Below are 19,005 nucleotides of genomic sequence, written 5' to 3'. Positions count from 1 at the left end.
TGGTTCTGTCTGAAAGTATTGCTCTGCTAAGCACTATGATGATGAGCTCACCAGCAGTGATAGATGGTGTTTTTCAGATAGAGATCTCATGATGCCCTTCTCTTGTTCACATAGGATTCTTTCTTTTTATGCCAGTCCCAGAATTTATTAGCATTTTAAGCTGTTTTGACAAGCTTGGTTGTTCAGGCTGCTGCATGTTCTGGCTTTCCTATTTTCATGCTCAATAATCTAATGGTGGATAGGCCAGTAATGTTGCACTGTGACAGAGCATTTTGCTGTATTATTGTAGTGCCTCATGTTGCAATTCTGCTAGTAGTAATTTTTTTTTTTTAATATCCATGTAGACCAAAACCCTTTCATGGACTTTGAAGATATAAGCAAAAAGAGCATCTCAGATTTTGGGACTACCAGCATTGATATTACAGTTTATAAATAATTAATATTAAAGTGAAGTTTGGTTTTACTTTAGAAAATGACAACAGATGTTGAGGCCCATATGTTAGAACAATGTATTGCTGAAGAAGATCAGCTTTTTAAGGAGCAGGAACGCTGCAGAGATGAGTTAGCCCGTCTTGCTCGCCTGACTCAGGTCAAGGCTGATGAGAGAGAACAGAAATCTAAGGACTTCTTAAAAGCACAGGTAAAATCTTATGGTTCATCTCACTGGAAAACTGTTCTTCAATATATTAGATTACATAATCTCCTGCTTCCACATCCCTTGAGAATTCTGTCATAACATGAGGTTTATATCATGACATTATGTTGTTTTGTCACTTTATGATACAATGTAATAACAGTACATCAAAATGTCATCATGCCACAATGCAATGTGATGACACCTGATTTCAGGCGTCACAAATGGCCGTCAAAACAAGAACAAACTATAAAATAATGGGACAGAATCTAGATACCTCAGTCTAGAAATTCAGATCACAGAAGTTGCATATCATACTTCACAAAGACATGAGTATCCAAAGAAGAATAGGATCGTCCCTCATTCCAAATGCAGGGGACAGTCCAATTTTTCCTGACACATTGTAGAATGTAATTCCTGCTGTTACTTCTGGTATAAAAGAGCAAACTAGAATGGAGCATAAGAACAGCCAAACTAGGTCAGGCCTATGGTCCATCTAGCCCAGTATCCTTTCTTTCAATAGTGGTCAATGCCAGGTGCTTCAGAAGGAATGAACAGAACATATAATCATCAAGTGATCCATCCCATGTCGTCCATTCCCAGCTTCTGGCAAAGTGAGGCTATGGACACTTCAGAGCATGGTTTTGAATCCCTGCCCATCCTGGCTAATAGCCATTGATGGACAGATCCTCCATGAACTTATCTAGTTCTTTTTTGAAACCTGTTATGTTTTGGCCTTCACAACGTCCTCTAGCACAAGGTTCCACAGGTTGACTGTGCGTTGTGTGAAGAAATACATCCTTTTGTTCTTTTTAAACCTGCTGCCTATTAATTTCATTTGGTGCCCCCTAGTTCTTGTGTTATGAGAAGGAGTAAGTAACACTTCCTTATTTACTTTCTCCACAGCAGTCATGATTTTATAGACCTCTATCATATCCCCCCTTAGTCATCTCTTTTCCAAGCTGAACAGTCCCCATCTTCTTAATCTCTCCTCATATAGAAGCTGTTCCATACCCCTAACCAGACCCTTTTCTGTACCTTTTCCAATTCCAATATATCTTTTTTGGATGACCAGATCTGCACGCAATATTCAAGATGTGGGTATAGCATGGATTTATATAGCGGCAGTATGATATTTTCTGTCTTATTATCTATCCCTTTCCTAATGATTCCCAACATTCGGTTAGCTTTTTAGACTGCTGTTGCACATTGAGTGGATGTTTTCAGAGAACTATCCACAATGACTCCAAGATCTTTCTTGAGTGGTAACAGCTAATTTAAACCCCATCATTTTATATGTATAGTTGGGATTATGTTTTCCAAAGTGCATTACTTTGAATTTATCAACATTGAATTTCATCTGCCATGTTGTTGCCCATCCATCCAATTTTGTGAGCTCCCTTTGCAGTCACTTCCTTCTGACTGTGCATTGGGTTGCTGTCTGCAATTTACTTGCACTGTGTCATTGCATATATGCTACGATGTTTCATAATTCATGCCAAATATTAGCTTCTGTTCATAGAAACACCCAGGGAGGCCAAAATCTATCTACCTACCTACCTATCTATCTATTTGGATTTTTGAAAATAATAAGAGTGCCTGTCCAGTGCTCTCAGCACCCTTGACAATCTTTTAAAAATACTTTAAATAAACAGATACATCAGTTTCCCCAGATCAGATCAAAATATCCCAGTAAGCGCATAGATATAACCACTTAATGCACCACATCAAGCATGCTGACCAGGGCGGGGAACAAAAGGGAGAATTGCCTGGGGACCCGGGTGATTGAAAATGGCCTGGGGGCCCCTGGCCCTCACCGCTGCTGTGGTAGCGGCGGCAGTGGTCGGGAGCCCAGGGCCCTTTTAAATTGCCCAGGTGGGTCACAGGACTCCTAAGCATACGTGGGGTGGTGACCGCTCCAAGCCCCGCGCTTTGCAGGGGCCCTGCGGGCTGGCGCGATTGGCCATCGCGGTCGGTCCCGGAAATGACAGGTCAGTCCCGGAAGTGACAGATTCGTCACTTCCGCCCCCAGCCCCACACCTCCCTAGGGATGGCCCTGGGGCCCAGAATTGCTGTCAATGGGTCTGCACCATACAAACAATATCCAGAGTCCCACACTACATCCAGCCAATCCACCCAACTCCCATCCGTCATGGACAAGGAAGAAAAGAAAGGCCTTGCAGTGCACCTTAAAGGTTAATAAACTTGGGCGATTATAGTTCTGGAAGTAACTAAGTTCAGAAGATCCAGGGCTCTAAAGAAGAACCTAGAAATGTACCATTCCAAGCAATCGTCCATGATTGTTTGAAAGCCAGGAAAGAGTAGGGACCAATACAAACCCAGAGTAAAGAAGCTTTTCTGTTGGGGAAAGCTAGAGAACTGCAATTTACTTCCTGCCAGGAATCCCAGGACTCAACTTCAGACATGTCTTTACCAGAACAATCACATCATAAAGGAAATGATAGGCTGAGGAATGGAACAGCAGGCCTCAAGACAGAAGAGTTGTGAACTGGTTGCCCTGGCCAATTCTTGTGAGAAATGGGAGAGAGAGCAATAGACTTTCTTTCTCCATCTCCTTCCTATAGTTCTTTCTTGTGCTGTCTTCATTGCTGCTTTGCTCTCTCTTATTTCTCATCCTTTTTCTGAAAAGACGATGAAGGAAATTTAGGTGCCAAGGTGCTTTAGAAAATCTCACTGCTTCCTTCTTATCTATGAAAATTAAGTTTTTGTAACCGTCCTGTGTCATTTAAGATGACATAAACAAGTTTCTTCAATGCAATTTCATATTTGGAATTTCTTTGCAGATCCTGAACTATCAAAAATGTTCAATGCTATTTATGTTTCAGATAAGGCTCCACAACATTATTAAAGAGATAAAAACAAAGGAACTTGAAATAAGGGAATATAAGAAGAACAAGAAAGAAATCCAAAGGCAGTAAGAAAATTATAACAATACATTAGATGAAATAACACTTTTTCTAAAGCAATAATCCATTTAAATGATTTATGTATAAGCATTATAATAACCATTTCCTGAAATACTTGCCTTTTTTCAGACTCAAAGGATTTGCTAAAATGTATGACATTATTCGAAATGAGAGAAATAAATGTGTAAACCTGGTGCACACTGCTCGCCAGAAAACAACTGAAATTAAAGAGCGGGTAAAAATGCTAGAGAATGAGATGGAAATTTTAAGGAGCAATGTTATAATTAAAGAAAGGTGAGTGTCAAAGTAAATATTTCCTTTGAATAACAGTCCAGAATTCCTTCAACTCTGAAGGCTTAGGATATCATTATTTATCAGTGGATGGTGTTGTAAAGTGGGACTTGTTCATTATGAGGCAAAACTTGCCCCATTCTCCTCAGTCACAGAGAGCCCCAGATGCTGCTGTGATTCCATTGTGTGTTGGCAGGATCTCAAGAGCCCATTCAGGGAGTCTACACTCTGTGAACTGTGGAGCTCTTCTTGTATTTGCAACTCTATACAGCTGGGTTTGAGAGCCAAGCAGGTCAGGAGAGGAGTGGAATAAGGACATTGGATCTGCCTCTGTTCATAATCAGTGGCCCTTGCACTCCATAGAGCCAGAGCTACTGATGCTTTAGTAGCTGCACAGCAGTTCCACCCCCTGGGAACAAGATTCGTTCTTACCCAAGTGACATGGACCTGCCTCGTGCCAGGCTTATTTACTTGGTCTTTGCATGGGAAACAGGATTTAACACCCTACTGTCACTGGCCTGCTGCAGTCTACGCACTTTAGGGAACGAATGTATTGAATGTGTCCGCAAAGCAAATAGTTCATCCACAAAATATTTAATACTTTATACTTCTGTAACAGCATCTATCTCAATTTTCTTTACAAATATTTAAATAAATCTCATAGCACCTTGTGAAGTAGAGAAGTCTTATTATCCCTACTTAGATGAGGGGAAACTAAGGCAGAGAGGCTTAGTGACATCCTATGGCATGGAGCTACTCAATGGCAAAGTCAAGGATAGAATCCAGGAGACCAAACGATGAGATCACACTTCCTCCTGTAAAGCCTCTTGTGTCTGTTAAGGGATTAAAATTATATAAATTCTTTATAAGTTATAAAGAAATTAAAGGGATTAATTTCTTTATAACAGAGATAAATAAGTATTTGAACTAGCAATGATACTCACTCCAGATGGAGTAAAGTAATTCTAAATACCATCTTATTAGCAATTTAGCAGAATGGACCTCGTGGCAACTGAAATCCACCTTATCAGTGAGGGAGCATCATCCAGTGGTTAGAGAATACAGATCTCTAGGAAGTATGAGTTCTAGTTTTTATTCTCACTCTACCTCTGATTCACAATTTGATCTTACTTTAGCACTCAACCTCTCTTTACATCAGTTTATTCATCTGTAAAATGGGGATGTTAATACTTTTCTCCCTCATGAGAGTGAGGTGAGGAATGATTAATGTTTATTGTTTATAAAACACTTGGAGATCTTTGAATTAAAGGTACTAGAACAGTGCAAGATATCATTTCAGTATTATTATTTAAATAGAGATAGACTTTATATATATTTAGAAAATTTTGCACAAGTGTTATTTCCTATGACTTTATCTCCTGTGGCACCCTAGGAGGCAGAGAATAGTGTGGCAAGGTACCTTCTTGGTCTTACCAGCCTCCATTGCTTTTAGCCTTGGTGAGACAGACTTGGGTAAAACCTCTTGGTTTCACCAAGGAAGTCCATTCCTTCTCTCCACCAGTCTGTTTAGCTTGTTTTTCTCCCTTATGGGAGGGAATGCAGCCTCTCCTCCTGGTGAGGCTCACTGCTACTAACCTACTGTCAGCAGGATTCCTTCTCTCTCTCCCCTTCTCCCAACAGGGGAGGGTTTAAAAAGGTCTCAGGCAGTCCTTAGTTGGAATCAGCTGGTCCTAATTGACCTCAGGTAATTCCCTCTCAGCTGATCCTAATTGATTCTCTGGTAACCCCTTCCCAGCTGAACCGGATTGACCTGTAGTTACCTCTCCTCAGTTGATAGGGAGGAGGGCCTTTTAAGCTTCTGGAACTATTTTCTACCCCCCACCCCCCTACCTTGCTGCTGTCTGTCCTGAGTTTATCACAATAGTCATAGTGCATAGCCCTCCTCTGTACTGACACACCTCTTATTCTGAGGGGCTAGGGATGAAAAAATTGTAGAGCCCTTATCCAGTTCCATACAGAGTTGGGAGGCCCTCTGCAAAAAGGGCATTCTCAGAGGGTTGTTTCCACCCCTTTTAATGCTCCTGTGTACTACCAGAGAGGTGTAAAGGGATTTAGTATAACTGAGGATAAAGGTCAAGTTCTGTTATATTAAGTGAATTGAAATTACAAAAATCTTTCCCTTTTCTCTGTCGCTTTTATTAAAGAAAACTACAGAAAAACCTTCTGAAGCATTCAAATAATATTGCAATTAAAGACAGCATCCAAAGCGATGTCTGCAAAGTTATTGCAACTCTGCAAGAGATGAAGGAAAAGAGAGAGCAACAGTTACTGGATGTTGACAGACTCACCAATATGCTCACCCACATTGAAGAGGAAATGGTGCAGCTACGCAAAAAATATGAAAGGGCTGTTCTGCGTCGAAATGAGAGGTAAGAAACAGGGTAATTTGACACATAAAACACCTTGCATGACTTCCACGACATTTCACCTATTTAAAATGGTAACCAGCAACTGATGAAAGACACCATTTCTTCATAGGATCTAGTTCTGGTGTCCATCTGCAGTTTATTGTTATAGATAGGGTTGCCGACTTTCTAATCACACAAAACTGAACACCCATGCCCCGCCCCTTCTCCGAGGCCTCACCCCACTCACTCCATCCCCCCTCCCTCCATAACTCACTGTCCCCTATCCTCACTCACTTACTCATTTTCACCGGGTTGGGGAGGGTCCCTTTTCAACCAAGAGTTCCGGCTGAAGATACTGTTGTATTTTGCCTATAAATATAAACTGGCCATAGTTTTATGTTTAAATTTTGAAATGAAAAATAGTCCTGGAACAGGCCTACCATTAGCCAAAGTTATTTTTGTTTGTTTCCTTGTATCAGCGATATTTTTAAAAGGAGGAAACCTTCTAACCAGGAATGCTACCTGGAATTTGGCCTCACTAGAATGGCAATATCTGCATTGCGGGTGAGAAACCTGTGCATTACATAATACAGTTCTTTGGCATTTCTTCATTGGTTACATTGTACAACCCACAGAATAATATCTATAATAACTGTATTGTCTGTTGAATCCCTTGAGAGCTTAATATCATCCTGCCCTGTTTGTGTGTAAGTGCACAGATGTGTGTGACAGGGGTGGGCAAACTTCGGCCCGGGGCCACATCCGGCCCTTCAGATGTTTTAATCTGGCCCTCAAGCTCCCACTGGGGAGCTGGACCCAGGGCTTGCCCTGCTCCATGCCGTGGCTCCGCGCAGCTCCCAGAAACAACGGCATGTCCCCCCTCCGGCTCCTATGTGTAGGGGCAGCCAGGGGCTCCGCACGCTGCCCCTGCCCCAAGCGCCACCCCCACAGCTCCCATTGGCCAGGAACCGTGGCCAATGGGAGCTGCAGGGGCAGTGCCTGCAGACAGGGAAGAGTGCGGAGCCCCCTGGCTGCCCCTACGCATAGGAGCTGGAGGAGGGACATGCCGCTGCTTCAGGGAGCTGCTTGAGGTAAGCGCCACCTGGAGCCTGCACCCCTGACCCCCTCCTGTGCCCCCAACCCCCTGCCCTAGCCCTGGTCCCCCTTCTGTCCTCTAAGCCCCTCGGTCCCAGCCCAGAGCACCCTCCTGCACCCCCAATCTCTCATTCCCAGCCCCACCCCAGAGCCCACACCCCCAGCTGGAGTCCTCATCCCCCCTCACACTCCAACCCACTGCCCCAGACCATAGCCCCTTCCCACACCCTGAACTCCTAATTTCTGGCCCCACCCCAGAGCCCTCACCCCCTCTCGCACCCCAATCCCCAATTTCATGAGCATTCATGGCCTGCCATACAATTTCCATACCCAGATATGGCCCTTGGGCCAAAAAGTTTGCCCACCTCTGTGGTATGAGAAGGCACAAGAGATGAATATCACTGACCAGATAACCTGTTCTTTAAATAACTTCCATAGAAGGCAATATAATTGTCAAAAAAGTATGCTGGGAGACCAGCACATAGGTTATGTTTACAGTTCTATGTCCACTAATTCTCACAGATATGAACATTTTTGTCACTGGTTAATAATACTGCAAAGGATTAAATAGGGATTTTGTGAAATCTGTGCACATTTTCAGAGATTATTGCTAGTGCTAAAATCTGCCACTTGCATTCTTGAATGGTACTAACACTGAATGTAAATGGTAAATTTTAAAACCTGACTTTAACTTTTCATTTTGGGTCTATTGCAGTGGTGTTTTGCTCATAGAGCGAGAGGAAGAAGTATGTATTTTCTATGAAAAAATAAACATTCAGGAGATGATGAGTAGAAATGGAGATATCGAGATACAAGTCATGGATGAAAAGATCAGATTTCTGAACCTGAAGCTAGCTGAGAAAAAGAGACAGATTGAGTTGTCCCTGAAAATGCTGCCAATGAAGAATGCCTTGGATGCAGATCTGGTGGTACTTCAGATTCAGGTAGGTAGAATTAGAGAACTAATTTCTGGGAGGGGTTGGTTTTATTTTCATTTTTTTAAATAAATACATTGTTTCAGTTTGTACTGCTCTGTGTTCTGATAAAAGAAATTAAATCACAGTTGTGGGAATTTAAATTCATTCCATACGAAAAGCTACAGTGTGAACAGTACGGTTGACACAAACTGACAAAACATTAAGGTGCCAATCCAGTAATGCCCTTAAGCATGTGCGTAACTTTAAGAAAGTTAGTAGTCCTATTGACTTCAGTCAGTTCACACGATTAAACATACACGCTTGCTGAAGTGGTTGGGGCCTAAGATAAAAATAATGTTGCTTTAAACATCAGCACGGTTAAACTATAAGATAGACATAAGGCATCATATAAAAACAGGCACTGTCTGAAATTAGTCAAAAACGTATTGGCTGTGTCTTTCTTCAGCCTTTCCACTTTGCAAAATAGTAGCTCAATTCACTGAAAATACTTGACCTTAAACCTACTCTGGAGACTATGCTGCCTACTATGATATAATCCATGTACGTGTTCCTCCATACAGAAACAGTGAGAGTTTTAGCTCTCATTACAAAATGACATTGAACAATTAACAAGCTGTAGTGTTGTGGACATTCTTCCTTTGCTTTCTGAAATGGCTCATTTACTTCTGACCTTATCTCCAGATGGTAATCTTTTCCATACATATTCTGTTTGCTTCTGTACAGAATTGTAATTTATGGTGCATCAGTGCTGCTAGTCGTTGCATAGACTAGAGATTGTGACTCATTGTAAGATAGCACTGCACTATTCTATGACTTCTGCTCTTTCAGGAAAATTGCTTGTATAGCTAAGAGAATACAGCTTTGTATAGAGTTTTTCATAAAACTGTACCCCAAAGAACTTTATAGGGGTACTCTAATTAATTGAGCTATAGAGTTACATAATGAATAAAGGGAGTGAGAAACTATGGAAATGAGCCAGAGGAAATAAAGATTTTTCAGCTGAGATTCGAAATGATATGGTGAGCCAACCAGGCAAGTGCAGTGACAAAACACAGAGGTGTTGTTTCCTGAACTGAAGCAAAGTCAGTTCTGAAACTTTGGGTTGATACTGTAGCAGAAATTGTAAACATCCTGTAGCTTCTCCTTCATGGTGATTCTCACCAAGCATAAAGGCTTATGTAAAGAGAGACTATTGCTGTTTTTTGGGTTTTTAGTTTCTCATGTAATAAAATCAGCATAAAATCAGAAAGCAGTGAAGCATAGTGGGCATGATATTAATGACAGGGTACGTTTCCGAAATTTTCCCAAGTGGGAGATTGTTCCAGTGACCAATGGCAAATAATGAGTCATCAGAATTTTAAAAGCAAGAGGTCATGTCTCATTTTTGTTCTTACTGTAGGCCAGTTGATCCAACTCTCTCATTACTTCTGCCACTTTCTGATGTCCCAATTAGTTCTTCTGGAGTCAACACTCCTCATCTGAGATGGACAATAGGCACTGTCTCTGGTGAGACACATTCTGTTTGTTTTGTTGTACCTCCTAGATATGGATGAAAACTATAACCTGTAATCCAAACTCAGAATTTTGGGGTGGATTGCTGAATTTGAATCTCTGGACTTGATGTGAATCTGTCCCTGGGGCTTTGGTCCCTGGTTGGGTTCAAACTCATAAGTGTTCTAGTATGTGCTTCCAGTTCAGATGTACCATGTGTCTTTCAAGAATAGTTATTTGCACAAGATATTGACCCAATGTAGTGGATCCAAATCTGACCCTTAATACTGATTCAGCCTTGAATCCAACCAGTGACACCAAACCAAATTCAGTCCCTGAGCCAGTCCCTTGTCTCTAGGGAAAATGGTTTTATGGTTAATGCACTGGACTAGGCTTTAGGAGCTCTGGGTTCAATTGTTGGCTCTGCCAAAGACTTCCTATGTGACTTTGGACAAATCACTTAGGCCCAGATCCTGCAAGGTATTGAAGCTCCTAACTTTCATTTATTTCAATGGAAGTTAGGAGCCTAAATACCATTGAAGATCTTGGCCTTAATTTCTCTGTGCCTCAGTGCCCTATTTGTAAGATAGGAATAGCAACATGTCCTTTCTCCCACCCTTTGTCTGTCTTGTCTGTTTAAACTGTAAATTTTTCGAGATAGGCTCCATCTCTCACAAGCACAATGAGACCCCGATTTCTGGTAGGGGCTAAATGCTTCTATAATACAAATAATATTAAGTATCTCTTTTCTGTGTTCATTTCTCTGTTTTTTCTTTCTTCTGTTGCCTGTGATCTTCTCTTCCCCTTTTCTACTTCTTCTTTTCCCTTCTTGCTACTTCTCAACCTTTGCTACCCACTTTTTATTCCAACTCTTTACTATTCTTCTAAAGTACTATACTTTACTGCCATCCCCTCTTACACCCACCACTTTTCCTCCTCTCCTCACCCCTGCCACTCTCGTCACATGCATCTCTAGCATTAGAGTTCAGTAGATTCTAATGTCTAATGCCAGATGAGCTACTAGCAATAGAGATCAGAAACTAGCAGCACGTCAAGTATCAAATAATAATAATTAGGATTAGATGCTTTAGCTACTGTCAGTGTTAGGCAGGGCCAGCTCCAGGCACCAGCCTGGCAAGCAGGTGTTTGGGGCAGCCACTCTGGAGAGGGGCGGCAGGTCAAGCTATTCGGCAGCAATTCGGTGGATGGTCCCTCACTCCCGCTCGTAGCGAAGGACCTCCCGCCGAATTGCCACTGCAGATTGCGATCACGGCTTTTTTTTTTTTTTTGGCTGCCCTGGGCGGCCAAAACCCTGGAGCCGGCCCTGGTGTTAGGCATCTAATGCTAGAAATGCTTAGAAGTTCTTGTGTCTGACACACAAAAAACTCTGGTACTAGTGAGACTCCACCCCAGGCTGCACCAAGGTATAAATACCATACAACCTTTAATTGGAACTGCATAGCCAGGGCCTGGTTCTGCAGGCTGAAGTGAGCCATGAGCACTAATTTGTCTTCATGCATCAATGAGAAATATTTGGCATTAAATGGTAATTGGTCCAAAGTGCAGACCTGCTGAGACACTTAGTGCTTAAGCAAAAACAATGAGGAGTCCTTGAGACACCTTAGAGACTAACAAATGTATTTGGGCATAAGTTTTCATGGGCTAAAATCCACTGCATCAGCTGCATGGAGTGGAAAATATAGTAGAGAGGTATAAATACACAACATATGAAAAGATGGGAGTTGCCTTACCAATTGGGGGGTCAGTGCTAATGAGCTAATTCAATTAAGGTGGAAGTGGGCTATTCTCAACAGTTGACAAGAGGGGAGGAAAAATCACTTTTGTAGTGCTAATGAGTTCAATGTAATCAAGGTGGCCCATTTCAAACAGTTGATAAGAAGGTGTGAGTATCAGCAGGGGGAAATTAGTTTTTGTAGTGACCCATCCACTCCCAGTCTTTATTCAGGCCTAATTTGATGGTGTCCTGTTTGCAAATTAATTCCAGTTCTGCAGTTTCTTGTTTGAGTCTGTTTTTGAAGTTTTTTTGTTGAAGAATTGCCACTTTTAAGCCTGTTATTGAGTGTCTAGGGGGACTGAAGTGTTCCCCTACTGGTTTTTGCATGTTATAATTCTTGATGTCAGATTTGTGTCCATTTATTCTTTTGCATAGAGACTGTCCAGTCTGGCCAATGTACTCTGAAACCTGTCACTTAGTGCTTAAGGAGACAGCTTCACTCCTAAGCCAGCAAAGAGGGACTAACCAGTGAGAGGTAAAGGTGTTAACCTCAGAATTTATCCAGTGTCATGATGGGGTGAAAATTTGTGGCCTGTTTTATGCGGGAGGCCCGAACAGATCATCAGAATGGTCCTTTCAGGTCTTAAAATGTAAAATCTATGAAACAAGAAACAGTTTTACCCACAGCTGACACTGACATATAAGGCAAGTGAGTGAAGAAAATAAAGAAAGAAGATTATAGTCATACAGTTATGCAAATATATTAGCATGGTTATTTACATGCATGCCATTTATTTTTTGTACCCTTGGGTTGAGTACCTTCATATATAGCTATATGTATTCTCTTTCACCTGTGACAATGAAAACTTTGCATTGATACTATTTAAGCTGCTTATTATTTTTATTTTGAATACATTATAAAACCTTTTTTTCATTACATTTAAATGCATACTTAAGAATCTGGGATGTTTGCACTTCAAAAACACCCTTAAGTCTATATTTAAGTTTAGTGGGAAACTTTCTGAATGTGTCTGTTCTGAGTTGGTAGGTTTGTCCTCTGACAAAAACATCATTTATAGAGTAGAGACCCAATCCTGCAAATTCTTTCTTGAGTGGGTAGTCCCTACTCACATGACTAGTCTCATCAATATCAATGAGGATTGCACAGATGAGTAGGTTTACAGGATTGAGCCCTAGATGTGAAATATAACTGGAACTGTAGCTACATCCTGTTATTTATCATAGACTTGTTTAGAAATTCTTCTTTTTTGCAAAATTCAGTGTATTGTTGTGCTCATGTTTCTAGTTAGCTATCATCAAAAATATTTCTCAATCCCCCTGGGGTCCAACCCAAGTGACACATGTTTGAAACCAAAACACGATTGGACAAATGGAGGGACAGCAATCTTACATTTTGACTTGTTTGTCTAATGGCAAGTTCCCTTTTTTAAAAGTTTTCAAGTCTTTTTAAGGTTCTTTTCTGTGATGCTACTTCTTGGAACAGGAAGAGATGTATGCTGCCTTTTCGCAAGAAAAAATTGCTTAAAAACTGAATGTTCTGGTGACTTTCCATTATCATAGCAAAAAAACAACGAGGAGTCAGGTGGCACCTTAAAGACTAACATATTTATGCATCTGAAGAAGTGGGGGGTTTTACCCATGAAAGCTTATACCCAAATTAATGTGTTAGTCTTTAAGATGCCACCACACACCTCGTTTTTGTGGATACAGACTAACACGGCTACCCCTCTACTTGCTATCATTATCATAGCATCACATCTATCAGCTCTCACAGATCTGTGTTTGCATTTCTACACATCAAAAAACACATGGTCAGCACTGAACCTCCAGTGAACCTATCCCTGTGGTTAGGCCTAAATATTTCTTCATTTATGGTAAACCATTGTGGCTGAAAGAGCCAAAGACAGCTATCTCCCTAGTAATTTTTCACCTGAGAGTATATGGATCGTCTTTAGACCTAATTATTTGACTCATGTTTATGTTAGTGCTGAAAGATTAATAGCCCAACAGATTAACCCGTGATAGATTACTGTAGATATACCAAATATGTCATGTTGCAAAAATGGACTAACACTGTATTGCCAATCCTGCAAGTGCAAACATCAGGAGGTAGACTAAAAAGAATCCAGAGATTGGCTTAAAAATCACGAGAGTTACAAAAATTAATCACCTGTCTATTTTTGTCGGTGATCTGCTTTTTTTATACGCTCATCAGGCACCTCTCCCCCCACCATGTGCATGCCAGATGGAAAAGTTAAGCTGAAGAGTACACAAAATGCACACAAAAATTGGCACACCACCATCTGCCTATTGTCTCTGAATTTGTATGAGGGATGTGTTCTCCCCAGCATCCTCCTCTCATAATCCCACAGAAATCTCTTTGGGCAAACTCCTCAGCTCCCACAGACACCAGTGCCAGATCCCTTCCTACTTCTTTCAGCTTTTCCCCTACACTGAACTCTACCTTCTGCTGAACTTTACTCCTGTTCCCTAATCATATGTCCCTGCTGCCGGGTCCCCTCTTTGTTCCTTGTCGCTGTCCTGTGTCCCCCGTCAACACCTCCCCGGCCTGTGTCTCTTGTCCTGGCCTGTGTTTCAGCTAGCTACTTCTATTGCCTTCCATTACCATAGGATCTGAATGCCTTCCAATATTCAAAAATTGAGCTCACAGAGGCTCTGTTCGGCCTTCAGCAGCACTGGCTTGGTGAGTTTACAGGGTTTTGTTTCTTTGCGTGTGTGTGTAATTTATTGACCGGGAAAGCTAAGCCGAAGAAATGAGAAGTCAGAGTCTATGTTGTGCCTCTTGGACAGGAGCCCGACAATGTTCAAGGAGCTGAAGATGTGACCTGCTGTACAACTTATAAGTGTTAATAGCGACATCACTAGCGTCTGTGTGTCATTTTTATTTCTGCTCTTCAACTTTTTTTTTGCCTCTTTGCTTTCTGGGTAATTTCTGTTACTGGGTTTCCACAAGTACAGACTCTCAGGCATTTTCCCTCTCTGCTCTGAGTAATACAGGTGCCAGTAGCAGACAACAAGCAGCAGAGGCCAGAAGAAGAGGGCTGGTCTCAGCAACATGGCTGTGAATCCTTGGCCTCAGCAGTGGCACATATACTTCCTTTGTTGTATTTTGTATTGTCTATGACTAGTCCCTATTCCCACTCCTAGGACAGGCACTGGAGAACAAGGTAGTTGATCTCAGACACAGGGCTGTGAGTTAGTCCTCATCTGATGGGTACAGAGTGACTAACGCACTGAAAATATGGTGTATTTGTATGATTCGAAAAATGGTCTAGGGATAAAGAGGGAAATGAAACCCCCGCTTTTGGTGATGGGATAAGAGTTTCCATCTTTCCAGGGTTTGCCTGAGAACCATGGTGTCCTCTCCTAAAGAAAATTCTCACTTTAGTAATCCCACAGCAGCCTCCCCTTCTGCCCTCTTTCCATCCTCTGTGCTCTCAAGGGATCTGTTATGAAGCCCCCAGCCACACCAAGCAGGAAAACTCGCCTTTCCTCCAACCCCCCTTGGATTTGGTGTCAAAGGAGGCCGCCTTTTTCCAACCCTCCTGATGAGTACACTAGAGATGTGGGAGGGTCTCATCACTCAGATGGCTAGTGTCATGCACTCTGACATTCCAGAGGCATGCTTTACCAATAGAAAAGTCCCAGGTCACTTTGTTGTGTGTGAGGAAGACCTCAGATGAACAAGCTTTTGAAGATGGGTTTGAAATGTGAATAGCTGTTGGGGTGGCCTGTGTTAATCTGTGATAAAACACAAATAAGGCTAAGTGTGCCCGGCCACTCTATCCTATACCCACTCATTAACTTCAGTAGGGTTCTTAGTGTATAAATCAGCCAAAATTGGACCAAAGCATCACTAAGGACATCAGTGTAATTCATGAGATGAGACCATTTAAAATTTCTCATCTGTGATTGATTGGCTATTTCGTTTATCACGTATCAATAATGGCTTTTTTGTTTACTCACCAAACCACCCCAAACCTGACAGTTATATTTTCTTGTTTGGTAGTATTCTCAGTGCAAGGACAGAATTAAAAGTCTGGAGAAACGTTTCGCTGATCCTGAGGGGAAGAACAGAAAGCGAACCCTGGAAGGGAAGGACCCATCACTACCTGAACTGTTCAAAAAGATTGAAGAGGTAACACAGCATGTCTAACAGAATTTATCACAGTACATGGCTGGATTACCCTAGAACTGTGGTTCTCAACCCGCGCCCCATGTGACATCATCAGGGCCATATAGATAGTATATATATTGTGTGGATGCAGCCCACATATAACAGAGAGAGCTGCATATGCAGCCCACAATGGTAAATAATTGGAGAACTTTTGCCCTGGGAAATGCAAACAGTCTTTTCTTTTCTTTCTTATAAAACTTCTACATGAAGAGTTAAAAAAATCTTTGAGCTGGGCTTGTGGGCACTGCAGCACGGCACACAGATGTGAAAGCTGTGAGGAGCAGCTCTGCACAGGAGCACAGTCAGGGCAGAACACAGCAGCATTAATGTGAGCCCACATGTGTCCAGTATTGCCAACCCCAAACAACCTAAATCCCAAGTCAGGTCTCCAATAACAACAACAAAAAGTGGCTTAAACAGCATGAGACTTTTTTATAAAAATGTATATTTTGAATTCTTTTTACTTGCTTTCTGGTTTTTGAGACTTTGGAACTTACATTTTTCAGATTTCTCTCTACAACCACGAGGAGCTAGAAAGTTCCTTTTGTTTTAAATAAAAGCAATAATACAGAAACTAAATTAATCCAAGTCTCAGTACAGAGCTTGAGTTGTAGTCTTGGTCATTCAGGAGAGGATTCATTTTGAAGTGGTTATTTATGCTGTTACTATTTCTTTACACAATTTGAAAAAGCTGTCAAGTCTGCAAAAATGTATCTATTGCAAAGTGATTGTGAGCAGGTCTTACTCCTACTCATTCACCGTTGTGTATGTGTTTGTTCTCATTACAGTTAGAAATACAGCTGGTACAAAAGGAGGAGAAATTGTTGGAGAAGGACTTTATTTATGAGCAAGTTTCCCGGCTAACAGATAGACTCCGTACCAAGACAGAGAATGGGAAGGAAGACACGCTGATATTAGCAAAACGGGTAAGTATCAGATCAAACTCTTTGTTTCCAGGAATCCTGTATGTAACTAAAACTGCTGATGTATTTTATTTGTGGAAGTGAGAACTAGGATGACTTTTATACAAACTTTTACTGTTCTTACAATGATTCATGGGACATTACAGGCAACTATTTACAGTTGCTGCATATAGCTGTCCGCAGATGGCATAGCTATAGTTGTAAATAAGTGAAATACCACGTATTTACTTGAAATCTCTGAAAAGCTGTGGCTGTGATCGTTTTCTTTACCTTTTATTTATGTGTACAATGAATTATTTCTGAGGTTGGGAGCCTAATAGCTAAGCAAAATGTTGAGGGTAATCTCCTTTTTGAATGAATGATCCAATCAATAGTTTCAAACAACTACATGGACCTGCTCAATAATAGGAAAAACACAGGCAGGCTCCATACTCCTGCAATCTGAAAGGAGATACCGGTACATTGAGCCAGCAGGCAGGTTTTTCTTACACATACAGGCTGAGATAACCACACACCCGTGCATTAAAGAACATTCTCAAAACAATCATTTTTTCTTATGTTCATCACATTTATTTCTGCCTGCCCCATAGAGCTAATATTTTGAAAAGATAAAGGAGGCTCTTAGAAAAGAAAACCCAACTTAAGAGGTTTGTTAAAAAATATAAAAATAAATAAATAAATGTATGGAGATATCCCATCTCCTAGAACTGGAGGGGACCTTGAAAGGTCATTGAGTCCAGCCCCCTGCCTTCACTAGCAGGACCAAGTACTGATTTTGCCCCAGATCCCTAAGTGGCCCCCTCAAGGATTGAACTCACAACCCTGGGTTTAGCAGGCCAATGCTCAAACCACTGAGCTATCCCTCCCCCCCTAAAGAAAAAGCAAAGTCAGAAGAGAGACACTGATAACAAGTGAGGGGAAAAGAGACAACCAAAAACAGAAGAAAACTAAAGTGAATGAAGAAAATCTGGCCCAGTCTTGTTTTCTTTCCAGGTATTAGGGTTGGAGCTTGAACAGATCCAGATAAATAAGAACAGACCATTACAGCAACAAGCATGTTTAAGTTGTTTTCTACAGGGAAATTTAACATGGCTGCTGCTAACCTATGTTTGTTTAAAGTGTGGTTCTACTCTGAGGGTATGTCTACACTACAAAATTAGGTCAAATTTATAGAAGTTGTTTTTTTAGAAATCATTTTTATACAGTCGATTGTGTGTCCCCACACAAAATGCTCTAAGTGCATTAACTCAGCGGACTGCGTCCACAGTACCGAGGCTAGCATCGACTTCCAGAGCATTGCACTGTGAGTAGCTGTGGGTAGCTATCCCACAGTTCCCGCAGTTTCCACCGCCCATTGGAATTCTGGGTTGAGATCCCAATGCCTGATGGGGCAAAAACAGTGTTGCAGGTGGTTCTGGGTACATGTTGTCAGGCCTCCCACTCCCTCCTTCCCTCCGTGAAAGCAATTGCAGACAATCGTTTCGCGCCTTTTTTCCTGGGTTACCTGTGCAGACACTATACCACGGCAAGCATGGAGCCCACTCAGCTCACCGTCACTGTACGTCTCCTGGGTGCTGGCAGACGTGGGGCTGCATTGCTACACAGCAGCAGCTCATTGCCTTTTGGTAGCAGATGGTGCATTACGACTGGTAGCCATCATAGTCATACTCCTGGGTGCTCTTTTAGCCGACCTCGGGGAGGTCGGTCAGGGGCGTCTGGGCATGACTCAGCCAAGTCATTCCCTTTTCAAGTTTCGTCTCCTGGAGACTCAGTCCTGCTGGCAGTCGTACTGCACCGTCTTCTGGTGAGCAGCCAGGAGATGACGATGGCTAGCAGTCGTCTGCTGTCAGCCTAAGATATATAAGATAGATGGAGTGGATCAAAACAAGAAATAGACCAGATTTGTTTTGTATTCATTTGCTCCCACCTCCCTCCCTCCGTGAAATCAACGGCCTGCTAAACCCAGGGTTTTGAGTTCAATCCTTGAGGGAGCCATTCTGTGAGACAGTTGTTTGTGTTTCTCCTTGATGCAAAGCCATCCCCTTTGTTGATTTTAATTCCCTGTAAGCCATGTGGTCAGTTGCCCCTCCCTCCGTCAGAACAATGGCAGACAATCGTTTCGCGCCTTTTTTCAGCGCAGACGTCATAGCACCAGGAACATGGAGCCCACTCAGATCACCCTGGCAATTATGAGCACTGTAAACACCACGCAAATTATCCTGCAGTATATGCAGAACCAGAACCTGCAAAAGCAAAACCAGGCTAGGAGGCATTGGCAGCGCAGTGACGAGAGTGATGAGGACATGGACATAGACTTCTCACAAAGTACGGGCCCCGGCAGTGTGCACATCATGGTGTTAATGGGGCAGGTTCATGCCGTGGA

General features: G+C 42.0%; 1 protein-coding gene across 4 annotated transcripts in view; it reads left to right on the top strand.

The window, feature by feature from the left end:
• Positions 1-19,005, top strand: part of CCDC146 (coiled-coil domain containing 146) — a 120,963-nt gene that overhangs the window by 94,832 nt on the left and 7,126 nt on the right. For 3 of the 4 annotated variants that reach the window (XM_054017647.1, XM_054017634.1, XM_054017654.1), the window contains 7 exons: positions 470-640; positions 3,481-3,569; positions 3,691-3,855; positions 6,018-6,242; positions 8,032-8,260; positions 15,532-15,660; positions 16,488-16,625. In XM_054017647.1, the coding sequence (XP_053873622.1) occupies positions 470-640; positions 3,481-3,569; positions 3,691-3,855; positions 6,018-6,242; positions 8,032-8,260; positions 15,532-15,660; positions 16,488-16,625 (1,146 nt within the window). The remainder of the gene's footprint in view (positions 1-469; positions 641-3,480; positions 3,570-3,690; positions 3,856-6,017; positions 6,243-8,031; positions 8,261-15,531; positions 15,661-16,487; positions 16,626-19,005) is intronic. The other variant, XM_054017640.1, reaches the window with a different exon arrangement.

The sequence above is a fragment of the Malaclemys terrapin genome, chromosome 1 (genome assembly GCF_027887155.1).
Source record: "Malaclemys terrapin pileata isolate rMalTer1 chromosome 1, rMalTer1.hap1, whole genome shotgun sequence".
Taxonomy (NCBI): Eukaryota; Metazoa; Chordata; order Testudines; family Emydidae; genus Malaclemys; species Malaclemys terrapin.
This window is presented reverse-complemented; position numbering and strand designations above follow the sequence as displayed.